The sequence below is a fragment of the Paralichthys olivaceus genome, chromosome 11 (assembly GCF_024713975.1).
Source record: "Paralichthys olivaceus isolate ysfri-2021 chromosome 11, ASM2471397v2, whole genome shotgun sequence".
NCBI lineage: Eukaryota > Metazoa > Chordata > Actinopteri > Pleuronectiformes > Paralichthyidae > Paralichthys > Paralichthys olivaceus.
The window spans coordinates 18,197,454-18,217,424 of NC_091103.1; the positions used below are offsets into that span (position 1 = coordinate 18,197,454).

General features: G+C 43.9%; 1 protein-coding gene across 1 annotated transcript; it reads left to right on the top strand.

Annotated features, from left to right (window-relative positions):
• The first annotated feature begins 11 nt into the window (after positions 1-11).
• LOC109630059 (mediator of RNA polymerase II transcription subunit 13-like) lies at positions 12-18,371 on the top strand. Its single transcript, XM_069534143.1, has 30 exons — positions 12-902; positions 1,645-1,879; positions 3,615-3,783; positions 5,961-6,106; positions 6,219-6,416; positions 7,003-7,197; positions 7,300-7,456; positions 7,556-7,663; positions 7,754-8,470; positions 8,553-8,769; positions 9,389-9,419; positions 9,536-9,657; positions 9,814-9,904; positions 9,993-10,189; positions 10,310-10,509; positions 10,610-11,499; positions 11,613-11,780; positions 11,884-12,107; positions 12,234-12,429; positions 12,526-12,904; positions 13,640-13,856; positions 14,788-14,979; positions 15,108-15,331; positions 15,416-15,558; positions 15,660-15,818; positions 15,915-16,097; positions 16,198-16,343; positions 16,773-16,937; positions 17,235-17,335; positions 17,441-18,371. The coding sequence occupies exons 1-30, from the start codon at positions 837-839 to the stop codon at positions 17,571-17,573; spliced, it is 6,369 nt and encodes a 2,122-aa protein (XP_069390244.1). The 5' UTR covers positions 12-836; the 3' UTR covers positions 17,574-18,371.
• Positions 18,372-19,971: the final 1,600 nt, after the last annotated feature.

Sequence of the window (19,971 nt, forward strand, 5' to 3'; positions counted from 1 at the left end):
GCCAATGGGAGGTGAGAGGCAGAGTTGTCCTCCCGGCCGCCATTAAAGAATTCAATCCATGAACTGAAATAATGGAAATCTGCAGGAGCCATGGATCAGGCGGAGGGGAGTAGCCGATGAGTAACCTCGCCAACTTGGCTTTTCGTCCGGTTTTTTAAAAGAGCAGTTTCACTATGACGGAGCGTTACGGTGGTTTTGGTGAAAAGGAGGGCGGCGTAGCTAATTGTTTTATGTAGCTAACAGGCTAGCGCTGGAGCTCTGGTATGTTAGCTTGCGCGCTAGCAGGCTAGGAGAGATCAGGGGGAGGGGAGAGTTCCTTTGCTTTGAAATTGTTTCAGATCAGCTAGCTGCCATTAGCATTAGCTCACCAGGGACTAAGCTTTTTTGGGGGGTGAAGTTTTTCAGTTTTTTTAATAAGTTTTTTCAGCTCATATTTTTTTTATTGAGCATAGAACTTCTGTGGTGTTTGAATCAACGTTGGTGAATCCAGGTCATGGAAGCTGCGTGATGTGAGGGCAACGTAGCAGCAAAGCTTGCGGCTAACCAGACCAGACAATACATTTCAAATAGGTTGATGAATCCAGTGGCTTATCGCTTACAGTTGACGCTGCCAGGCTGCCCGTCTAACGTTAGCTTAGCCTCCGGGCTAGCGGCGGCTAGCGCCGGGCAGAAGTTGTCTGTTTGACTAGCGATAGCTCGGCGTAGCTAGCAAGTTGCTCAGCGCTTCAGCGGAACAACTGAGCGTCGCCTCGCCAGCGAGTTGACGAGATCGGCAGTCGCCCCCTCGATGGTGATTGAGACAATGGACTTTAACGTTGCAGCCCCGCAGTGAAAGGATGAGTTCGTGCTTTGTACCAAACGGGGCCAGTTTGGAGGACTGCCACTCCAACCTCTTCTGCCTGGTGAGACCCCTCTGCTCCCTGCAGCTAGCTAGCGTTAGCTCCGACACCGAGAGGCCAGAAAGCCATTTTGGCTAATCAGGCAACAAGCTTTGTAACGTCAGTTGCAGATTGGCGTGAAGGCATCGGGCCTGCGACTTGCACGATAGCGATCCAGCTAACTTTCATAACAAGAGACGCACACTGCAGGGTTTTCTTACTGAAGAGCTGCACACGAATATGTCACGATCATGTGCTTACAGTGCATTGATTACACACGATAGCCAACTAGCATGAGCGTTACTTACATAGTGGTAACAGGTCAGGCCAACAGGCACATTTCTATACAGCCTGTGCACATCTCATCTTTCCTTTTTAGGAAATGCCTCTACATTTTTAATTAATGCACATATCAGGAATTAAGTGCCTCTTTTTTAATTACACCCACTGATGTGATACTAGACTGACTTGCAGTGACTCATTAGTTGTCAGTAACTACTGAGTAAATTTCTGGCTGACAGTGATGTGTTCAGGCAGGATTGTGGTGTCACATGTAAAAAGTATTGCAAAAGTTTACAGGAGTCATCAAGCCCCAGATTTAAGCTTTATTCACTGGAAGTGATTTTCTGCAAAACAGGAAAAGTTGTATGTGTGTAAGGGAAGGAACCCGTTCACTGAGTTATGCAGTCAACAACAGATGATTGGCTTAATGCTGTACCACTATGTTGTGTGCTCCTTCTCACATTGTTGTTCTCCCTCTCATCAGGCTGATTTGACCGGAATAAAATGGAGGCGTTTTGTGTGGCAAGGGCCCACCTCTTCGCCCATCCTTTTCCCTGTGACCGAGGAGGACCCGATCCTGTGTAGTTTCAGCCGATGCTTGGCTGCAGATGTGCTGAGTGTGTGGAGAAGACACCACACCCCGGGTCGCAGAGAGCTCTGGCTTTTCTGGTGGGGGGATGACCCCAGTTTCGCAGAGCTTATCCACAATGAGCTCTCAAGTGAGTGGTTTTAACTTCTCCACGTTCTTTCCGCTATTAGAATTAATTCTAAAATATATTTCACACATGGGGAGAAATGGCAACAATATTTGTATGCCAACGGTAAGTGATAATTTCTTGCATAATCCAAGGCTGTGTCCCAATTCCTCTCCCTTCGCCCTACCCCTAAAAATGAAGTCCCCTTTGCTGGGTAGTGTCCCTCTCCAAACGGAGCTAGAAAACCTTCCCTCTTGTTTTTCAAACCTCATATGTACGGGACATGGGAGAACTTGTTACTCTCACTCAGTCTGTTTACATGCTTGTTTTGACAGTGTGAATAGCAATTTTCCTGAAAAGCTTATCACAGCTATTCAGTTTCACTTTCATTTGCTATTGGATTAAATAAGATATTCCAGTAGATTTTCAATTGTTTTCATGGTTATTTTGATAGATTTCATACTATGAATATTTTACCCCTTAGTTTCTAGGGTGCCCTGAATACACTATGGTTGAAGGGGTGTTCGAAGGGCTAAATGGCCACTAACCCAACATGATGTGGAGAAACTGGACACTGCCCCTTCATGGACACGTGCAAAACGAAAGGGTAGATTCAAGTGTTAGGGCTGAGGGTTGGATGGGAACAGGGCCTAAGTAGTTAGTTTGGTGCTTCGGAATTGGCACTCTTATTCTGAATATTAAGAAACACATATTCAAGGGTGTAGTGGTTATTAACAAAGCCTTTCTATAACTGGTGTGTTGTAATGCAAAATTGGTCCATTTGTTAAAAACTTGATAGGTGTTTTTGATGACACTGCCAACCCCTTCTAAGCTGCGTTAAAGATCTGTAATGCAACTTAAATGATATAAAGTATGATAATAATAAGTTATGTTTGCCAGACTGGCTCTTGGCCACACAGACAGATACAGGTGTGTACAGTAGCATTAAAACAAGCTGTTGTGCGTCAGAGTCACATGACACAGTCTTGATTTTTTTTTTTTTTAGATGAAGGCTTCATTCCAGTTTGCTAATATTCATGTCTGTGAGACTAATCCCCCTGGTATTCTGTCCCCGGTCTCAGCCTCCATCCACACTGATATGTTTCAGTTCTAAGAAAATATCACAGTCGCTAGATTTACACCTGGCATTCCCACTTAGTGTGGAGACTTTTGGAAATAACATGGAGACCTTTCAAGTTTTAAACATCCAGACTCGTGATTTAAACTAGACTGAGAGACATTGATACAGTTACTTGCATTTGCTTCCTGATTATCGGTCACAATGTATCCTTCCCTTATTAGTCATGCTCCAGTCATGTGACCTTTTTGCAAAATGACACAAACTTTGACAACCGGTGATGAATGTAATATGGATAAGCATTTTAGCAATGCTGACTGGACAGAGATCATTCTCGTACATTTATTCATTATGAATTATGGCTCTAGAGAAAACATTGTTGACCAATCTTAACCAATAGAACCAATGTAGAACCTTTCAATAAACAAAATGTCTATCACTTAAATATGTAATTCTACACCAAAAGAGCTGAAGTCTGGTATTTTGGATGCTTTTATCCCAATTCTAACCAATAAGACCAATCAAATTGAATGTTTTTTTCTTTTTTTCAACTGTTCCAATGGGCTTCTGTTATTGTGGTTGGAAAAAAAAGCAGAGTCAAATTTTCCCTATCAAGCACAACACTGTATAAATTTAATATGAAATGAAAAACAGAGGTTTAATGGTATCTGTTGGTTTCAGGTGAGGAGGATGGCGAGTGGGAGAGTGGCCTGTCCTACGAGTGTCGAACGCTGCTGTTCAAAGCCATCCACAACCTGCTGGAGCGCTGTCTCATGAACAGAGGCTTTGTTCGCATTGGGAAGTGGTTCGTTAAGCCGTACCAGAAGGAAGAGAAGACCATTAATAAAAGGTACGTCGCTGCCCCCTAATAGCAGACAGCAAAGTTAAATGACATGCCGTAAATTCTCAAACCCCCACACTTAACGAATGGTCAGGTCACATGTTTTGTCTGAGGTATGTTCTGTTCACATCTGTGAGATTTACCTGTACCAGGTAGAGAGCTGTTGTTGTGCTGCACGGGAATATTTTTTTCACTCTGCTGCTCTTTAATCTTTGAAATGCTGTTAGTGAATCTTAAGACTTCGTGCAGATATGTTTTTACAGGAAAAGGAAACAACTATGCTGCTTAGATGGACTGATGGTTTTCATATGAACATGCTGGCATGTTGCTGTGAAATAAGAGAATATATTCAGGAGCCAGGAATGACTTGATCAGCTAAATTAGTGACAGCAGTGTTGTCAACTTGGGCAGCAAGACTGAAGGTCCTTCCCAGCACACATGCACTGTGTGAGATCTTTTTCCCATTTAAGTGGTCTCATACTTTGGTACCTCCATTATTCTTCAAGGCAGTTTCTTTTTGTGGTGCAAGAAAAGCAGCCCAGTTGCAGAAGATAAATAAAGCTGTAAAACAAGATGTCTTGAAATGTACTTGCTGTGCTGAAGGGCTGAGTATTAGCCCGCATTTGATATTGGAGTGTTGGTTAACATTTGTAGCATGTGGAGGTTGTGCTGTTACAGTTGTTGCTATGTTTAAAGAGTTAGATTTACTGTCACATTGGCTGGGAGCAGTGTTTGAAACATGCATGCAGCGCTTCAGACAGAACCATCAAACGGACCTTGATGGAGACATGTTAAGGTCAGATGATATGTGTTGTATGTGTGCTGCAGTGGGTGAAGTCTCATTGGGCAGATGTTCTTATTGTGTTGAAAGTTGTGCTTTAAAGTTCCCATAATAGCTTGTTGCACTTAAATGATTCAAATTCCCATTTGGGACTTAACTGGAGAAATGGAGCTTGCAGCTGTATTGTTTTTAACTACACTGTAATACCCTGACAGCAGTTTCTGGGAAGGAAACATCATCTGCTTATAAGAATATGCTGTGAATAAATACTCGTCTTTCCTTAAGCAGTGTAAACACGACGCTACATAGTTGACTCTGATACAGCATCTGCTGCTCTGATTTATAAATAAAAGTTTTATGCATGGTAGCTACACTGAGGTCAGTTAGAACTAGATCCATGTTGCTTTAGGACACAGAGATCCTGTGGTGCTCAGAGAATTTGGATTCCTGGAATGATCAGATTTCTAATCACATTATACGAATGACATATTTTTCACCTCGCGTATGAAATGTGTGTAAATCTGCCAGCATGTTGTAAATGTCTGTTTAATCTTGTCTAAGGTAATAGAGCAACAGGCTGAGGGTGAAGTTTTAATGTCTGCACCTCTGTGCTGTTGTTCCCATAGAAGTGCATGTTTCAGTTCAACCTTAAACAGCACAAAAAGTTCTGTTTGGTTCAGAGTGGACTTCTGCACCTCTGCATTCCTTACCTGTTGAACATAAGGCTGGAGGTACAGATATAGCCCCCCCCCCCCCCTTGCTCCTGAATGAAGGGTCTGGGGAATCCTGGAGTTCCCAGACAAGCTAATTTGACTCTGCTTTTTGGCCGTGTTGCTCTGACCTAACTTGTGTTTTTGCCAGAGGTCCTTCTGGCAGCTTTGTCGATAGCTCATGTGAGTTTTAGCAGCTCCATGTATATTAAAGTACTGTTGCATAGAACAGGAGTGTATTTTATTGCTCACTGGGGTTTAGCCTCAGTTTTTAGATAAAACTGTCTGCAAGTGAGTGTTGAGGCAGCACCTCTAACAGAGGAGTCTGGCGGTCTCACTGTCGCCTGCCCTCTCTGGCTGGTAAACAGGGCAGTCTTTGGAAAATGCTGAGTGTGCACTGTGGTTTTACAGCAACCATGTCAACAAGCACTATTTTAGTGCGTTTAGCAGACTGCTCTCCCAGAAGTAGCTAGAAAATAAAGATGGATATTGTTGTAACATTTCATGGTTTAAATATCCCCCAGTTTTATTTTTGCACCGGATTTCTTTGCCTGCGTTTTGTTCTGTTCACCATCCGATAAGTGGTACTGTTTATTTGTATTTATTTTTTTGATGTAATCATGTGGTTATGCTTGTGGACCAATCCCTCCAAATACTACAATCCCTCTTTTTTTCATCTTTGACTCTCCTTGCAGCGAGCACCTATCTTGTGCATTCACCTTCTTCGTACATGGCGACAGCAACGTGTGCACGAGTGTGGAGATCGCTCAACATCAGCCTCTTCAGTGGCTGAGCGAGGAGCATCTCAGCCTAGCCCAGCAGAGCTCTAACCCCTTGCAAGGTAGGATCACAAGATTTACAGTTGTTTTACACTAAACTGGTCTGTATCTTGATAAATTATGTTTTGGGTTTATTATCCTGCATAAGTACTCTGACTCCTCTCTGCCCTCCAGTCATCCTGAGCCCATATGGCTTAAATGGGACCCTCACCGGCCAGGCCTTTAAGATGTCAGACCACCCCACGCAGAAGCTCATTGAAGAGTGGAGGCAGTTTTATCCCATCAGCCCCAATCCCAAGGAGGTCCCGGAAGACAAGATGGAGGATACTGATTGGGAGGACGATTCCCTGGCAGCTGTGGAGGTCCTTGTTGGTAAGGCCTCATGATATTTTATTAATGTGGAGAGTGGTGACTGAATGCAGGCAAGACATTTGCGATTAGATTGATTTATTTGTCAAATGTGGAAGGATATTCTTAGTTTTCTTGAGTTTGAGAGGCAGCAGTGAAATTTGTTTTCTCAAGGGGCAATAGCTTGCATAATATCGTCCGCCTTTTATTATGAAGATCGATAGGAGTTGAAAGGTTTATTGAAAGTAGAGTGTAATTGTTTTCCCTTCCTTTGCAAACAATTATTTTGACTAAGTATAAGAGTTGTTTGGAGAGAATTATAGAATAAAGCTTTCAACATTTTTGCTGCTGTACACGTTGTCTAAATAATCAAATAACCATGTTCTATGTAATCCAGTTGCACATGACATAAAATATATTGTTCATACAGTCAAATCTGAGAAAGCCTGAACCAAACCAGGTGGAGATTTGATTGCACTTTGATGTTGATGATGAATGATTGATTAATTTCTGGTTTTAGAAATTAAAAATGCTTTGTTAAGGTGTGAGTGTTCAAAAAAACCGAATGCGTTATTTCTGTGCGGAAATAAATAAATATTTTTGGTTCCAGCGGGGGTGAGGATGGTATACCCTTCCTGCCTGGTGCTTCTCCCCCTGTCGGACCTCCCCGCTGTGGTCCCTCAGGGCTCAGCCAACACCTCAGGAAGCCTGTGTGGTGCTCAGCAGGGCCAGGCTGCTCACAGAGATCCTGCCATGTCCTCTGTCACTCTGACTCCTCCAACATCACCAGAGGAGGCTCAGACTGGTAAGAACTGGAGCTGCACGCTGACCAGAATTAAACACCTGAGAGTGTATCTGCATTTTATTTTGTAAGAGACCAAATTTTTTGTATTGCCTTGCTTCATAGATTATCAGCCTGCCCAGAGGTGGCTCAAGTTGTCCTCTGCATCCGATGGCTACAGCTCTAACAACACTCTTCATGGGGGTAAAATCCCTCGTAGACTGGCCAGCCAGATGGTGGAGTCTGTGTGGCAGGAATATAGCATAAACCGCACAGGGAACAAGTATGTTTAGTGTCATCTCTTCCTCAAAGTTTGTATTGACAGATAAAGTGTTGCCTCCATGCTTGATTGATAAAATGTCTATCTGCTCTTCTTTATCAGGAGGAAGTTTACTACCTTGACAAATGGGACCTGTGAGGAGGAGTCAGACAAAACTGGACTCTGGGATTTTGTGGAGTCAACTCACAGGCCGCATTGCAATTGCGCTAGGTATGTGGAATGGAATGCATTCACCTGTGAGTTTTGTTTTATAAGTTAAAGAAAATATCTCATGATCATTATTTGTTGTTTGTCACATAGACATAAAAATCAGAAACAGCGATCCAGCAGCACCTCAGGACACCCGCCATCATCGGGCCAGCTCGCCCAGCCGGTGCCCAAGCACAAGCTGGGCGAGAAGCTGGAGAAGGGGGAGAAGCAGCAGAGGAGGCCGCAGACGCCGTTCCACCACCGCAACTCGGTGAGTGAGGAGCAGTCCCTGGAGCCACAGACCCAGAGGCTTTGTCTAAGATCACAGGAGGAGGGCTCATATCCCAGTCTGCACCATGTGGACATGGCGGCCTCCAAAGCCCCTACGCTGCACACACACGGCCCCCCTGCAGACCTTGTTGGATCCCCGCCTCCCCCGCCTCTTAGCCCACATCCGTGCGATCACGGTGAAGGTGACATGACTCCAGGTGGCATAAAGAGCTCTTCCACGCCCATCCACCAACCGTTCTACCCGCCGTCAGTGGAGCTGTGTCGGCTTCCACAGAAGGGCTCATCTGAGGAGCCTCAGCTGGAGACCATGCCTATGCCTCTGCCCTTCCCCCCAGCATTCAACGAAACCTTAGAACCAACTGTCTTTATAGGTTCAGCCATAAACCCCAACGAAGACTCTACCCACAACCCTTGGAAGTATTTCAACCTGCCCAGGAAGAAGGCCTCCCACTTCCTGACACCCCAGCTACCTGTGGATAAAATACGAGATGATTCTGGGGGAGGTGGAGGAACAGAAAATGTAGTTTCTGTAACTGAGTAAGTATTTGATCACTCATCCTCACCTGCATTAAAACTATTGAAGCAGTTAATGTAATCAGCACAATTTCTCTCCACACAGGTTGATGTCAGGCTCCACGCAGATGCTGAAGGTTTCCCAAGAGCTGGTCAAGACTTATGCCCAGCGAAGAAACAGCCACCTTGCTCCCACCACAGGAGATGAAGAGCACGGTGAGGAGCCAGACCCATACGCCTTCGTGGAGGGAGATGAAGAGTTCAACTTCACAGAGAAAAAGGACAAGGCTGGAGCTGAGAGAGAGGGCAACAAGAAACACAAGGTGTGTTCCCGGTTTGAATACTAGGTTGAGATCATTATCTTCACTTTCCTCTCATAAGCAGGGTGAATGATCACTGTGTGTGTGATTGCAGGAAAACAGAAGTTATCATATTTACATCACAGAAAACTCTACCTCAAAACTTGGATGGCACTCTGACAATATGTTGACATCAGCAAAAATTTAACTCAAGCATCAGGTTGTTACCTTAACTCTTCATCAGGCTGATGTTAATTTATAAATTTGCGAATTTAAGATTAGGTTATTAGTTTTTAACTGTGGCAATATTGTAGTGTATTTAATAAAACTTTCACAGAAAGTTGCCTGATAGAAAAATTGAAGACATAACATACATTGATATACCTTTAGGCTCAAACATACTTTTGATTCTTTGGTTTAATCAGTCGTAAATATTTCGTTTTTTTATGTAGTCCAGCAAAATCTTTGAAAAACTATGGTGGTAGAGAAAAGTTTAATATGAAATGATTTACCATGCAGTACAAAAACAACAGTCTTGTATGCAAGTACAAATGGTGGCAGTTTCCTCGATGCATCTACTCTGTGAAATAATGGTGTCCCTACATTTCAATCATTTTGTGATAATTTCCCTTTTATGACACAGGCTGATGAAGGAGCTGGAACTTCAGGAGATGGTGAGAATTTGTTCCTTCTGTCCGTCTGTCACATACCTGTTGGTTTTGACATGTGATTAAATAAAACATTTGGAGTTCGCCATGGTTTTCAAGGTCTCATTTGTTTTTCATTGCAGATGGTCAGGGTCCATCAGGCAGCAAACCCTTAGCCTCGACCAGCCTCATCCATGAGAATGACTTGGCCGTGTCCTTCAGCGACCTGGATAAGATCTTCAATTCAGATGAAGACGAGCTGACGGTAAGGGCACCTGTGTCTCCAAAAGCTGTGCCCACATTTTTAGTGTTCTGATTTTGTTAGGAACTGCTGCTGATGTGCTCCTGGAAATGTGATTGAAACACTGAAATGGAAAACTGAGGGTACTTATATACTATACTTTTCTCCCTGTCTGCACAGCCTGGATCCAAAAGAGCTGGAGCTGGAGCAGAGGACAAGTTTGGCTGTAAAGAAAGTAAACCTGCCATGTTGGACCCCCTGTCTTGCATAAGTATGAATACTAAGAATCAGTTAATTAGTTGTACGTGGTAATTTTATACACATGTTTCAGGAGAAGTAACAATGTCTTATTTCCCTAGGCTCAGCGGACCTGCACAAGATGTTTCCGACCCCACCCTCCCTGGAGCAGCAGGGTTACTCCCCCATGAACTCCGGGAGCAAGGATAGTCTGGAAGCAGGGGCGGGCCTCACCCTGTTGGACGGCAGCCAGCTCAACACCCACTTCAAGATGGAGGTGGAGGAGGGATTCTGCAGCCCAAAGCCATCTGAAATAAAGGTAGGACGCATCACACACACCTGCGTGAGGAGCAAGTGGGGAATTTTGTCAATCAACTGTGTTTTCACTGTTTAACATTATTAAAATGTGTCTAAGACTAAGACTCGTCTGTGCTTTCAGGACTTTTCCTTTGTTTATAAGTCGGAAACGTGTCAGTCGGTCATCGGCTGTTCCATGTACGCCCCTCTGAAGACCCTACCCAGCCAGTGTCTGTTGCCCATCAAACTGCCAGAAGACTGTGTTTACACTCGCAGCTGGACAATGGGCAAAATGGAACTCATACCCCCAGTGACAAATGTCAATCTCCTCACCAAAGACAGGTAAAGCTCTAAAACATTCGTAATGCTAAATGAGTTCAATGACAAAACAAAGAATAAAATAATGAACGGAATCTGAAATCATTGTTTATCTCTGTCACAGTAACGTGCCCAGTGTGGAGCCAGACTACAGTCAGACATACACCCCTCAGACCCACACACCGTTCATGTCCAGCAGTGCTCCTCCCAGTAACAGCGGCGCAGGCATCCTGCCCTCTCCAGCCACACCTCGCTTCTCTGTGCCCACCCCTCGCACGCCACGGACTCCACGGACTCCCCGCGGCCCATCCAGCGTCCAGGGCTCTCTCAAGTATGACAACTCTGACCTTTACTCCCCGGCCTCGACACCCTCCACCTGTCGACCGCTCAGCTCAGTTGAGCCTGCCACTGTACCATCCATCCCCGAGGCCCACAGCCTCTATGTCACCCTCATCCTCTCTGAGTCGGTCATGAACCTCTACAAGGACTGCAACTTCGACAGTTGCTGCGTGTGCGTCTGCAACATGAACATCCGGGGGGCAGATGTGGGAGTGTACCTCAAGGACAACGGTGAGGCCCAGTACCCCTGCACTTGTGGCTTCAGTGCAGTCACCAATCGGCGCTTTGGACAGTCAGCTGGGCTCTTCCTGGAGGATGAACTGGACGTTGTGGGACGGGGCTCAGATGCGAGTCGCGACACAGAGCGGAGCTTCGAAGAGCTTCGCGCTTGCACCACGCACAAGGCCGGCAGTCTGAAGGAGAAGCCTCCAGATGAGCTAATTCTGCTGCTTCAGGACCAGTGCACCAACCCATTCGCCCCAATGGCCGGCGTGGAGTACCCCAAGCCGACTTCAGCACCCAGTTCATTCCTGAGGGTTGAAGAGAGAGACTGTTATAACGACTGCTACATGGCACTGGAGCATGGCAGGCAGTTCATGGACAATATGTCAGGAGGAAAAGTGGATGAAGCACTGGTGAAAAGCACCTGTCTTCATCAGTGGCCAAAATGCAAATGTACAACCTCTTACTAAATTTAACTACTGCACCATAGTTTTCCCTCATTTATTCCATTCAACTTCAAACAACATCAGTTTAAGACTTCTCTCTTTTTGTGTTTGCTTTCATAGCCACGGATATGAGTAAGCTCTTCTCTCAGGACGTCCTGCGGGTGTTACTATCCCTCCAGCCTGTGCTGCAGGACACCATCCAGAAGAAAAGAAGCGTTCGCTCCTGGGGTGTTCAGGGACCGCTCACCTGGCAACAGTTCCACAAAATGGCCGGGAGGGGATCATATGGTGAGTGGAAAGCGTTTGTACAAAAGTGTTTAGGGTTTTTTGAGCTGTTTGTCTCTTACAACAAAATGATCAATGAGGAACCTTGTCCTCTTTTCCCCCACAGGCACAGATGAGTCTCCTGAGCCTCTGCCCATCCCGACCTTTTTGGTCGGTTATGAGTATGACTTTGTTGTGCTGTCTCCGTTCGGATTGCCTTACTGGGAGAAGCTCCTCCTCGATCCTTTTGGCTCCCAGAGAGATGTGGGATATGTTGTCATCTGCCCAGAGAATGAGGCTCTGCTCCGCGGGGCCAAGTCCTTCTTTAAAGATCTGAGTACTATGTATGAGGTACGCAGCTGGCAGTTCCTAAAACTCATCACTCTTGTACTGACATGTCCACAGAAACAGTTCCTCACTCTAAAGAAATACCTCACTCCGTTTTATTTACACATTCATTCCATTTTTTCTCGACAGGCATGCCAGCTTGGGCAACACAGGCCCATCTGTAAGAGTCACCCAGAGGGCGTTTTGAAGGTCGGCACCACAGAGGGCAGGAGCATGACAGAGCAGCCTCTCAGTGATTGGTTCCTGAAGATGGCTACCAGAGATGCAAACAACGAAGCCTTCAATAAGCTCAAACGCTTTGCTCAAGTGTGCCGCTATGATCTAGGTAATTTGTTTGTTTAGAACCATAAAAAAATTAAGTAATGCCTTATAGTTTGTGAGAGCAACAATTGATTATTTTTACCTTCCTGACCACTTTCAGCTCCGTACCTGTCAGAGCAGTCTTTGGATAGTTCTCTATTGTCCCAGCGCTGCCCCACCGTGGTCTCCTCCCCCCAGACCCCCAGCTCTTCTTCCAGCACCTCCTCAGGACCCCAGAGCACCAACACTACCAGCTCCAGCACCAGCTCTGCCCAGCCTGCCCAGGTCAACAGCACCCCTTCCTCCTCCTCCTCAGGCTCCCAGACCATCGGGGGAATGGCGTCGGCCAAGCCAAGCTCCTACTCGCCGTTTGGGACCGCAGGCTTGCAGGGCAGCACGTCTCAGAACGGACCCCAGTCCAACCAACAGGGTGCAGGGGGGCTGGCGGAAAACGGACCCTCAGCCAATCAGTCTCAAGCATCCACTGAGATCCCAGAGAGGTAGGTCTATATCTGGGTTTATATCTGCTGATGGGATGGTGATCAGTTTTTAAGTGTTAAATTTGAAAGTGTTGGCAGAACAGTAGTTTGTAATCAATTGCTGACTTGATTTAAACGTGGTTATCGATTCATGGCATTACTGAATTCATGCCTCTCAGCAGCCCACACACACACATTCATGTGGTTATACGTGTTTGGTTATTTATTTACTAACCATATATGTTAATGTTTTTAAAAGTATATAGTTAATAGTTAAAGATATATACATATTTCTGACATTATTGTGAGCATTACACAAACAGGGTACATACGTCTAAAGTGAATCCCACATCCCATTAGTAAAGAAAGTGTACTTCTGATTCAAGTAAAAGCGACCAGGGGTGCAGCTAAAAATCATTTTAAATACGGATTCATTTAATTGTCCGACATTGTCTATAAAACGTCAACTAGCTGAAATTGTTAAAAATGTGTCAACCTCAATGATTCATTTTCTGCCAATCTATTATCAATTCACCTCTTCAGCTCTGGAAGTATCACATTGTCTTAACACATTTTATCATAAAAACAATTTCTCAGCTCCACCTGTTGCAACTTTGAAGTTTTATTGTCCTGTTAGGAGATTCCTCATCATTAAAGCTGCCACTGTAGCCATGACAACTGGCTTAGTTTGCATATGGTCATTACAATGATGTGAACATTTTCGACAGCTTGACTGAAGATCATTTTTCTTCACAGCACAATGGAGAGAGACAAAGTGGGCAAGCCCACAGATGGAGAGTCCCACGCTGTGTCTTACCCGCCCGCCATTGTGGTGTACATCGTCGACCCCTTTAGTTACGAGGACGCAGACAGAGAGGTCCACTCCAGCACCTACACACTGGGCCTGCTGCGTTGTTACATGGAGATGCTCCAGTTCCTGCCTGCTCAGATCAGAAACGCTGTCTCTGTACAGGTACGGCTCAAAGAGGTTTAAGGATTCTCGTTTCCAACAGCTAGTTTGTCTAATATTTGGGGAAGGGATGAAAGAAACGGTCTGTGTCAGTATCGTGAGATGACCGTCAAGCTCACACATTGATTCTGCTGCTGAGCGGTGATGGATGTCATCTGTAGTTTAAGCCAGTCACCTCTCTTTAGCGACAATAGAGCAGTTTACCAGGAGGCCCAGAGGGAGGTGAGAGGGAGCAGGGGACTCATTAACAGACACTTATGGAGGTGGTAACTGCTACACCTGTGATATAGTGACACAATATTGCATAAACATGCCAGAGGGAGTTTTGAAACACAAGGAGTGTGAATGTGCTAATGGATTCAGTGGTTGAGTCCTCAGTGCAGCCAGGGCAATTAATGAGAATAGCATATATATATATATATATATATATATATATATTCTAATCTGCATAAGATTAATTATTAAAAATAAAAAAAAAACTGGTAAAGTCCAGCCACTTTTCAGATTCTCCATATGCTGCCATACTTGTGATGTCACATAGTGATGTTCTCCATTTAAAGAGCACTTTACTCACTGATTAAAAAAATACAGTATTATAAAAAATCTTTGGTACCAGAAAAGGCCAAATATTCTCATCCCAGATGGACGAATACAGCATCGCTGACATTCATTTTTTTTCCTAAATGGGTTTAATGGTGAGCTTTACTGGGCATGCTTTAAACTTCAAAAATATTTAATAGATCATTTCATACCATTCCCAATTTTTCATTAACATTAAAAAAATAACTGAAAAACAAAGTTTGCAAAGAGCAGCTGTTGATATTCACTTGCAGAAGAGGTGACTAAAATTGGAGATACTTACTCTTTTTTTTCAGAATAAGTGCAGATAAGTACACCTGTGTCTAAAGTACCACTGTTGTGTTTTTCTTCTCAGATTGTTCCCTGCGAATATCTCCTGCAGCCAGTGCACAGCGGCGAGCGTCACCTCTACGGCCAGCTCCTGAAGTCACTGGCCTTCTCCGTGTTCACACAGTGTCGTCGGCCATTGCCCAACTCCACCAACTTCAAGGCTCTGACGGGCTTTGGACCTGGTCTCGCCATTGACATGGCTCTGAAGAACCCAGATGTAATTGCTGAATATACGAATCTGCTGTGATGCCTGGTGGAAGTCACTGGACAACGTAGTTTTCAAATTGTGTCGTAGGGTCCTCTGTTGTCTCGCTTTTAAATCAGCATGTTTTTTCCCTTGTGCAGAGGCCCGAGTGTCTGCGTCTGTATACGCCGCCCTTTATCCTGGCTCCAGTGAAAGACAAGCAGACAGAGCTTGGGGAGACTTTTGGCGAAGCATCCCAGAAGTACAATGTCCTGTTTGTCGGCTACTGTCTTTCTCATGACCAGCGCTGGCTGCTGGCCTCCTGCACCGATCAGCACGGAGAACTGCTGGAGACCTGCATCATTAGTATTGATGTTCCCAACAGGTACATGCACTCACTCATAGAAACAAGAAATGCACCGGTGCCACAGGATTGTGTCTTTATTCAAACCACATGTTGTTTCTGCAGGGCTCGCAGGAAAAAGGGCTCAGCCAGACGACTGGGTTTGCAGAAGCTGTGGGAGTGGTGTCTCGGCCTGGTGCAGGTGACGTCGCTGCCTTGGAGAGTGGTCATTGGACGGCTTGGTAGGATGGGACACGGCGAACTGAGAGGTATGCACACAAACACGTTGCTGCAGGGTTCTCTGAGTGTGCAGTTCACAAATACGTGTACGGTCAAACACTAATGTGCCTTTATCTTGTTCGTGTTTCAGACTGGAGTATTCTGCTGAGCAGAAGGAACTTACAATCCCTCAGTAAGCGTCTGAAGGAGACATGTAGGATGTGTGGTATCTCTGCTGCCGACACTCCCAGCATCCTTAGCGCCTGTCTGGTTGCCATGGAGCCCCAGGGTTCCTTTGTCATCATGCCAGGTAAAATAAAATAGAGATAAGTTCATTAAGAATTCGTAGTGACGCTCGGTTAAGTTTTTAAGTTACGATCGTCTCTTCTCTGTCGTGTCTCTGCAGACTCTGTCTCAACAGGTTCAGTGTTTGGTCGCAGCACCACACTGAACATGCAAACATCCCAGCTGAGCACTCCTCAGGACACATCCTGCACACACATCCTGGTGTTCCCCACCTCGGCCATGGTGCAGGTCAACACTAACACTGCAGAGCCCATCGACATCAACTTCAATCCCATAAATCCTGGTAAGTTTGGTCTCTGACAAGGTTTCACTTCAATATCTTCTTGCTGAACATCAACACAAAGAATCGTGGATGTTGAAGGCTGCTTGTTTTCTCTTTGCAGACGGATCTGATGGAATGGGCATCTTTGACCTGTTTGACAACGACATGGTGGATCCAGACCTCATCAACATCCTGCCCAACTCCCCCACTACCTCCCCTGTTCACTCTCCTGGCTCCCACTACCACCAGGGGGGAGATGGAAGCAAGGTCAGTTACTTTTCTCTTATAGATTATTTACCTGAATACCTGATCTAATAAAGAACATAAGTGTAAACAGTTGAACCAATCAAAACACATCAATGTCGCAAAACTGTCAAATTAAGAAATTGTCATGTTTGAAGTAAAATGTCAAATTTTGTGTCACTTGATGTCATGTTCGTCTTGATTCTCCATTCATGTACCACGAATAAGATACTTAATGTTTTCATCTATGACACTGACTCTGACCTCCTGCTTCAGGAGGAAGGGAAATGAATTCTGGGCTCATGATGTCATAACTTTACAGAACTACGCTCAGTTGTTGCTTCACTAATATAAAGACACCAGTCAAACAGAAACCTAAACATTTAAGTGGAAAACCTGTGCTGTAGGAAACAAGTTGTTCAGTGTGTTCATTCCCTCGATGTTGTCTTACAGGGTCAGAGCGCAGATCGGATGGAGTCCCACGAGGAGGCTCTGAACATCCTGCAGCAGCCCATGGCTCTGGGCTACTTCGTCTCCACAGCAAAGGCTGGACCACTGCCTGACTGGTTCTGGTCAGCCTGCCCTCAAGCCCAGAACCAGTGCCCACTCTTCCTTAAGGTACAGTGGTACCTGTATTTATATTTAGTTAAATCTGCTTCTTCAAGAGCCAAACTGTGGAGAAACTGTCAACTTGTTTTTGTCTCAGGATCATTTGCCAGCAGTTTTTCATTTGACTAAGTCTAGAAAACTTCAGAATATTGCCAGATAACGTTTCTGAAAGCCAAATGATCTTTTCTGACCGATGGTCAAAACCCAATGACATCAGGTCTGTATCTCTGACAACCAGACTGGAGATGCCGCCTCAATTCATTTAAAGATTTAAATTGAGTTTGCCTCCATATTTCTGTCTCCCAGGCCTCTCTGCACCTGCACGTGTCTTCTGTCCAATCAGACGAACTCCTGCACAGTAAACACTCCCACCCGCTGGACTCCAACCACACCTCTGATGTGCTCAGGTACACTGCTCACACTACAAGAGTCTGTGAGAACTGTGTGTTTTTAGAATAAGGACAGTGTATTACAGACATGTGTTAACACTGCCCCCCTGTGTCTGCCTTCAGATTTGTTCTGGAGCAGTACAACGCCCTCTCCTGGTTGACATGCGACCCTGCAACCCAGGACCGCCGCTCCTGTCTGCCTGTTCACTTTGTGGTGCTCACCCAGATGTACAACTTTATCATGAACATGCTCTGAACTCTTAACGAGATCGAACCGCTGAGATCAGATCAAATTGTGGATCCTCGACACTCAAAGGACCTCACACTCCATCAGGGCAAATACGGAGGAAGCGTCACTTCTCCTCCTCTTCTTCTTCCTCCCTGATGCATCTTAAACAACACTGACTGACTGGAAGTCTCCAATCAACCAACCAATCAATCAGATGCCAAGAATCCATTTTAGCATTTTGGAAGATTAAGGGACGTTTCATAAAGGAGAATAAATTGTCTTTTTAATGACTGTAGATTGCAATCTATAAATTTTATCTTAATGAAATGCCTGCATATATTATTTATTGTAAGTTTTTAAATGTGGAATTTTTAATGCTTAATATCTTTTATATATTACAAATCCTAGAGGGTGTGTACATCTCACTGTAAAGGAATTGGTTTAAAAAGTGTAATTTTCTCAATTACAACACAGAAAAACCTGTTCAAGTGAATTTGCTGTAGATTGCTTTTAGAATATTATTTTTTCAAAGGGTACAGACCTTTTTATTGACATGCTGTAAAAATGAAGTAAACGCTGGCCTGGGCATTTGCATCCCACCCGACGAGTGGATGAGACTTTACCTCTCTGTCTGCTTCAGCTCCAGAGTCTCTCGCACAGTAACTCAATGAGCTCTGAAGAGGAATTAAAAGGTACATTGTCAGATTATATATTTTATATAACAGATTTAGGTAATTGTGTGTGAGTGTATATGTGTACATATAATTGTGTGCCGCTACTGATGGTGCAGCTTCTGTTTTAGAATTAAAGTGCGTCTACATTATATCATCTTTGTTTTTATGAAATTTATTTCAGGTTCTTATTTGTTTTCACCTTTTGAGTAAAGGGACTTTACATAGTGTTTTCTGGTCTTCACTGCCACTTACAGCACTTTACAAGACACATGTACCCACACATTCTTACAGTATTCACTGAAAGTGTAATGATTTTGCACATGGATTGGCGTTGAACCTACAACCCTCTGGTTAGCTGACCCATTCTACCTCCTAAGAAATATTATCTGCCCCTGATAAATAAATATTAGATAAATTATTACATTTTATGGCTCAAGCTCAGATCACTTCATCTTAAACCTAAACTGCCTGTAATGCAGCTTGGTAGCATCTTTTAACTGTTCTTATTCTGTATTAATAGTTTATTCATATAGGACTTTTTAATACAAGTAACCAAGTGTTTTATAAAAACAATAACTCAATATATAACTATAATATACATAACATGAAAAAAGATTTTTTTATAGAGAAATCTACATGTTCGAGTTGACCCACTTTCTGAAACAGTTCAGAGGGAAATACTACACTTTATACTTCACTAAATTTAGTTGGTAGGTTATGTTGCTGATTCACTGTATCAATACTAGATATATGTAACAAAAAAGGATGATATATTAGTTCAAATAAATCTATATCTATCCCCGGGGGATATTCACAAGCAGAACCCAGCAGTGTATGAAGTAATAAATTAGCTTCAACTTTACCTGCAGCAATAATAAAGTAATGAGTATATTAATAAAAATACATTAATTAATCAACAATATAATCCAAGAATCTGAAATATTCTAAATTGAGTACATCTACTGTTGGTACCTGGAGTATTTAAGTTAAATATCTGTTCAAAATAAAGTACTAAAATAAGAGATTTTAATACTTTTTTCCAGCTAACTCTTCTGTGGCTGTGAAAAGCTCCGTAATTCAAAATGGGTCTGTCGCACCTTTCTAAAGAAGCTGTTTTATCACGAGTGTATTTTGTGTTCCAGAGGGGTAGCGGCTCTAATGGTTTGTGTGGATGGAGCTTCAGCTAACCCTGCCCATACTAACAGGATTGGGATAGTTAGTGAGAATGGAATTAGCTAATCAAGGAGAACATGTCATCCCAAAGCCTCATCCAATCACCGTCTTACGTTCTCCTTAATTGGATCCAATGGAAGGGTATAGCCCAGTTTGTCTGGGGCCAATCAGGAGAGCGTGCATACATGAAACAATTCAAAGAATCTATTTAGAAACATTTGATTATGAAACCAGAAAATAGCCTCACGCTGCTATTGTGGGAGCTGATGTGTCTGGAACCAGCAGACGGAGATTCTTAGATCAGTGTCATCTGTGCTTCATAGAATCATCCATCCATCATCATCTCTACTGCTTCTCCCTCTGAGGGTCACAGGGGGAGATAAAGGCAATAATCACTAATAATCATGAATATGAATTATCAGCTTATGATGAGAAACACAATCACATTTACTGTAAGTTAGGATGATATCACACACAGCAATCTAACCATACATATGACTGATAAATAAGGAGGAATAATAAACACAAGGTCCACAAATACAAAAGATAAGCTCGAATCAATATCCTGTGGATTCAAA

What these genes read in the sequence shown, in the direction of transcription:
- LOC109630059 (XM_069534143.1), top strand. Translation starts at nt 837, where the DNA reads ATGAGTTCGTGCTTTGTACCAAACGGGGCCAGTTTGGAGGACTGCCAC. An exon ending in CAGATGAAGACGAGCTGACG is followed by an intron (nt 9,658 to 9,813) that starts GTAAGGGCACCT and finishes CTGTCTGCACAG; the next exon opens with CCTGGATCCAAAAGAGCTGG. An exon ending in GGGACACGGCGAACTGAGAG is followed by an intron (nt 15,559 to 15,659) that starts GTATGCACACAA and finishes TTCGTGTTTCAG; the next exon opens with ACTGGAGTATTCTGCTGAGC.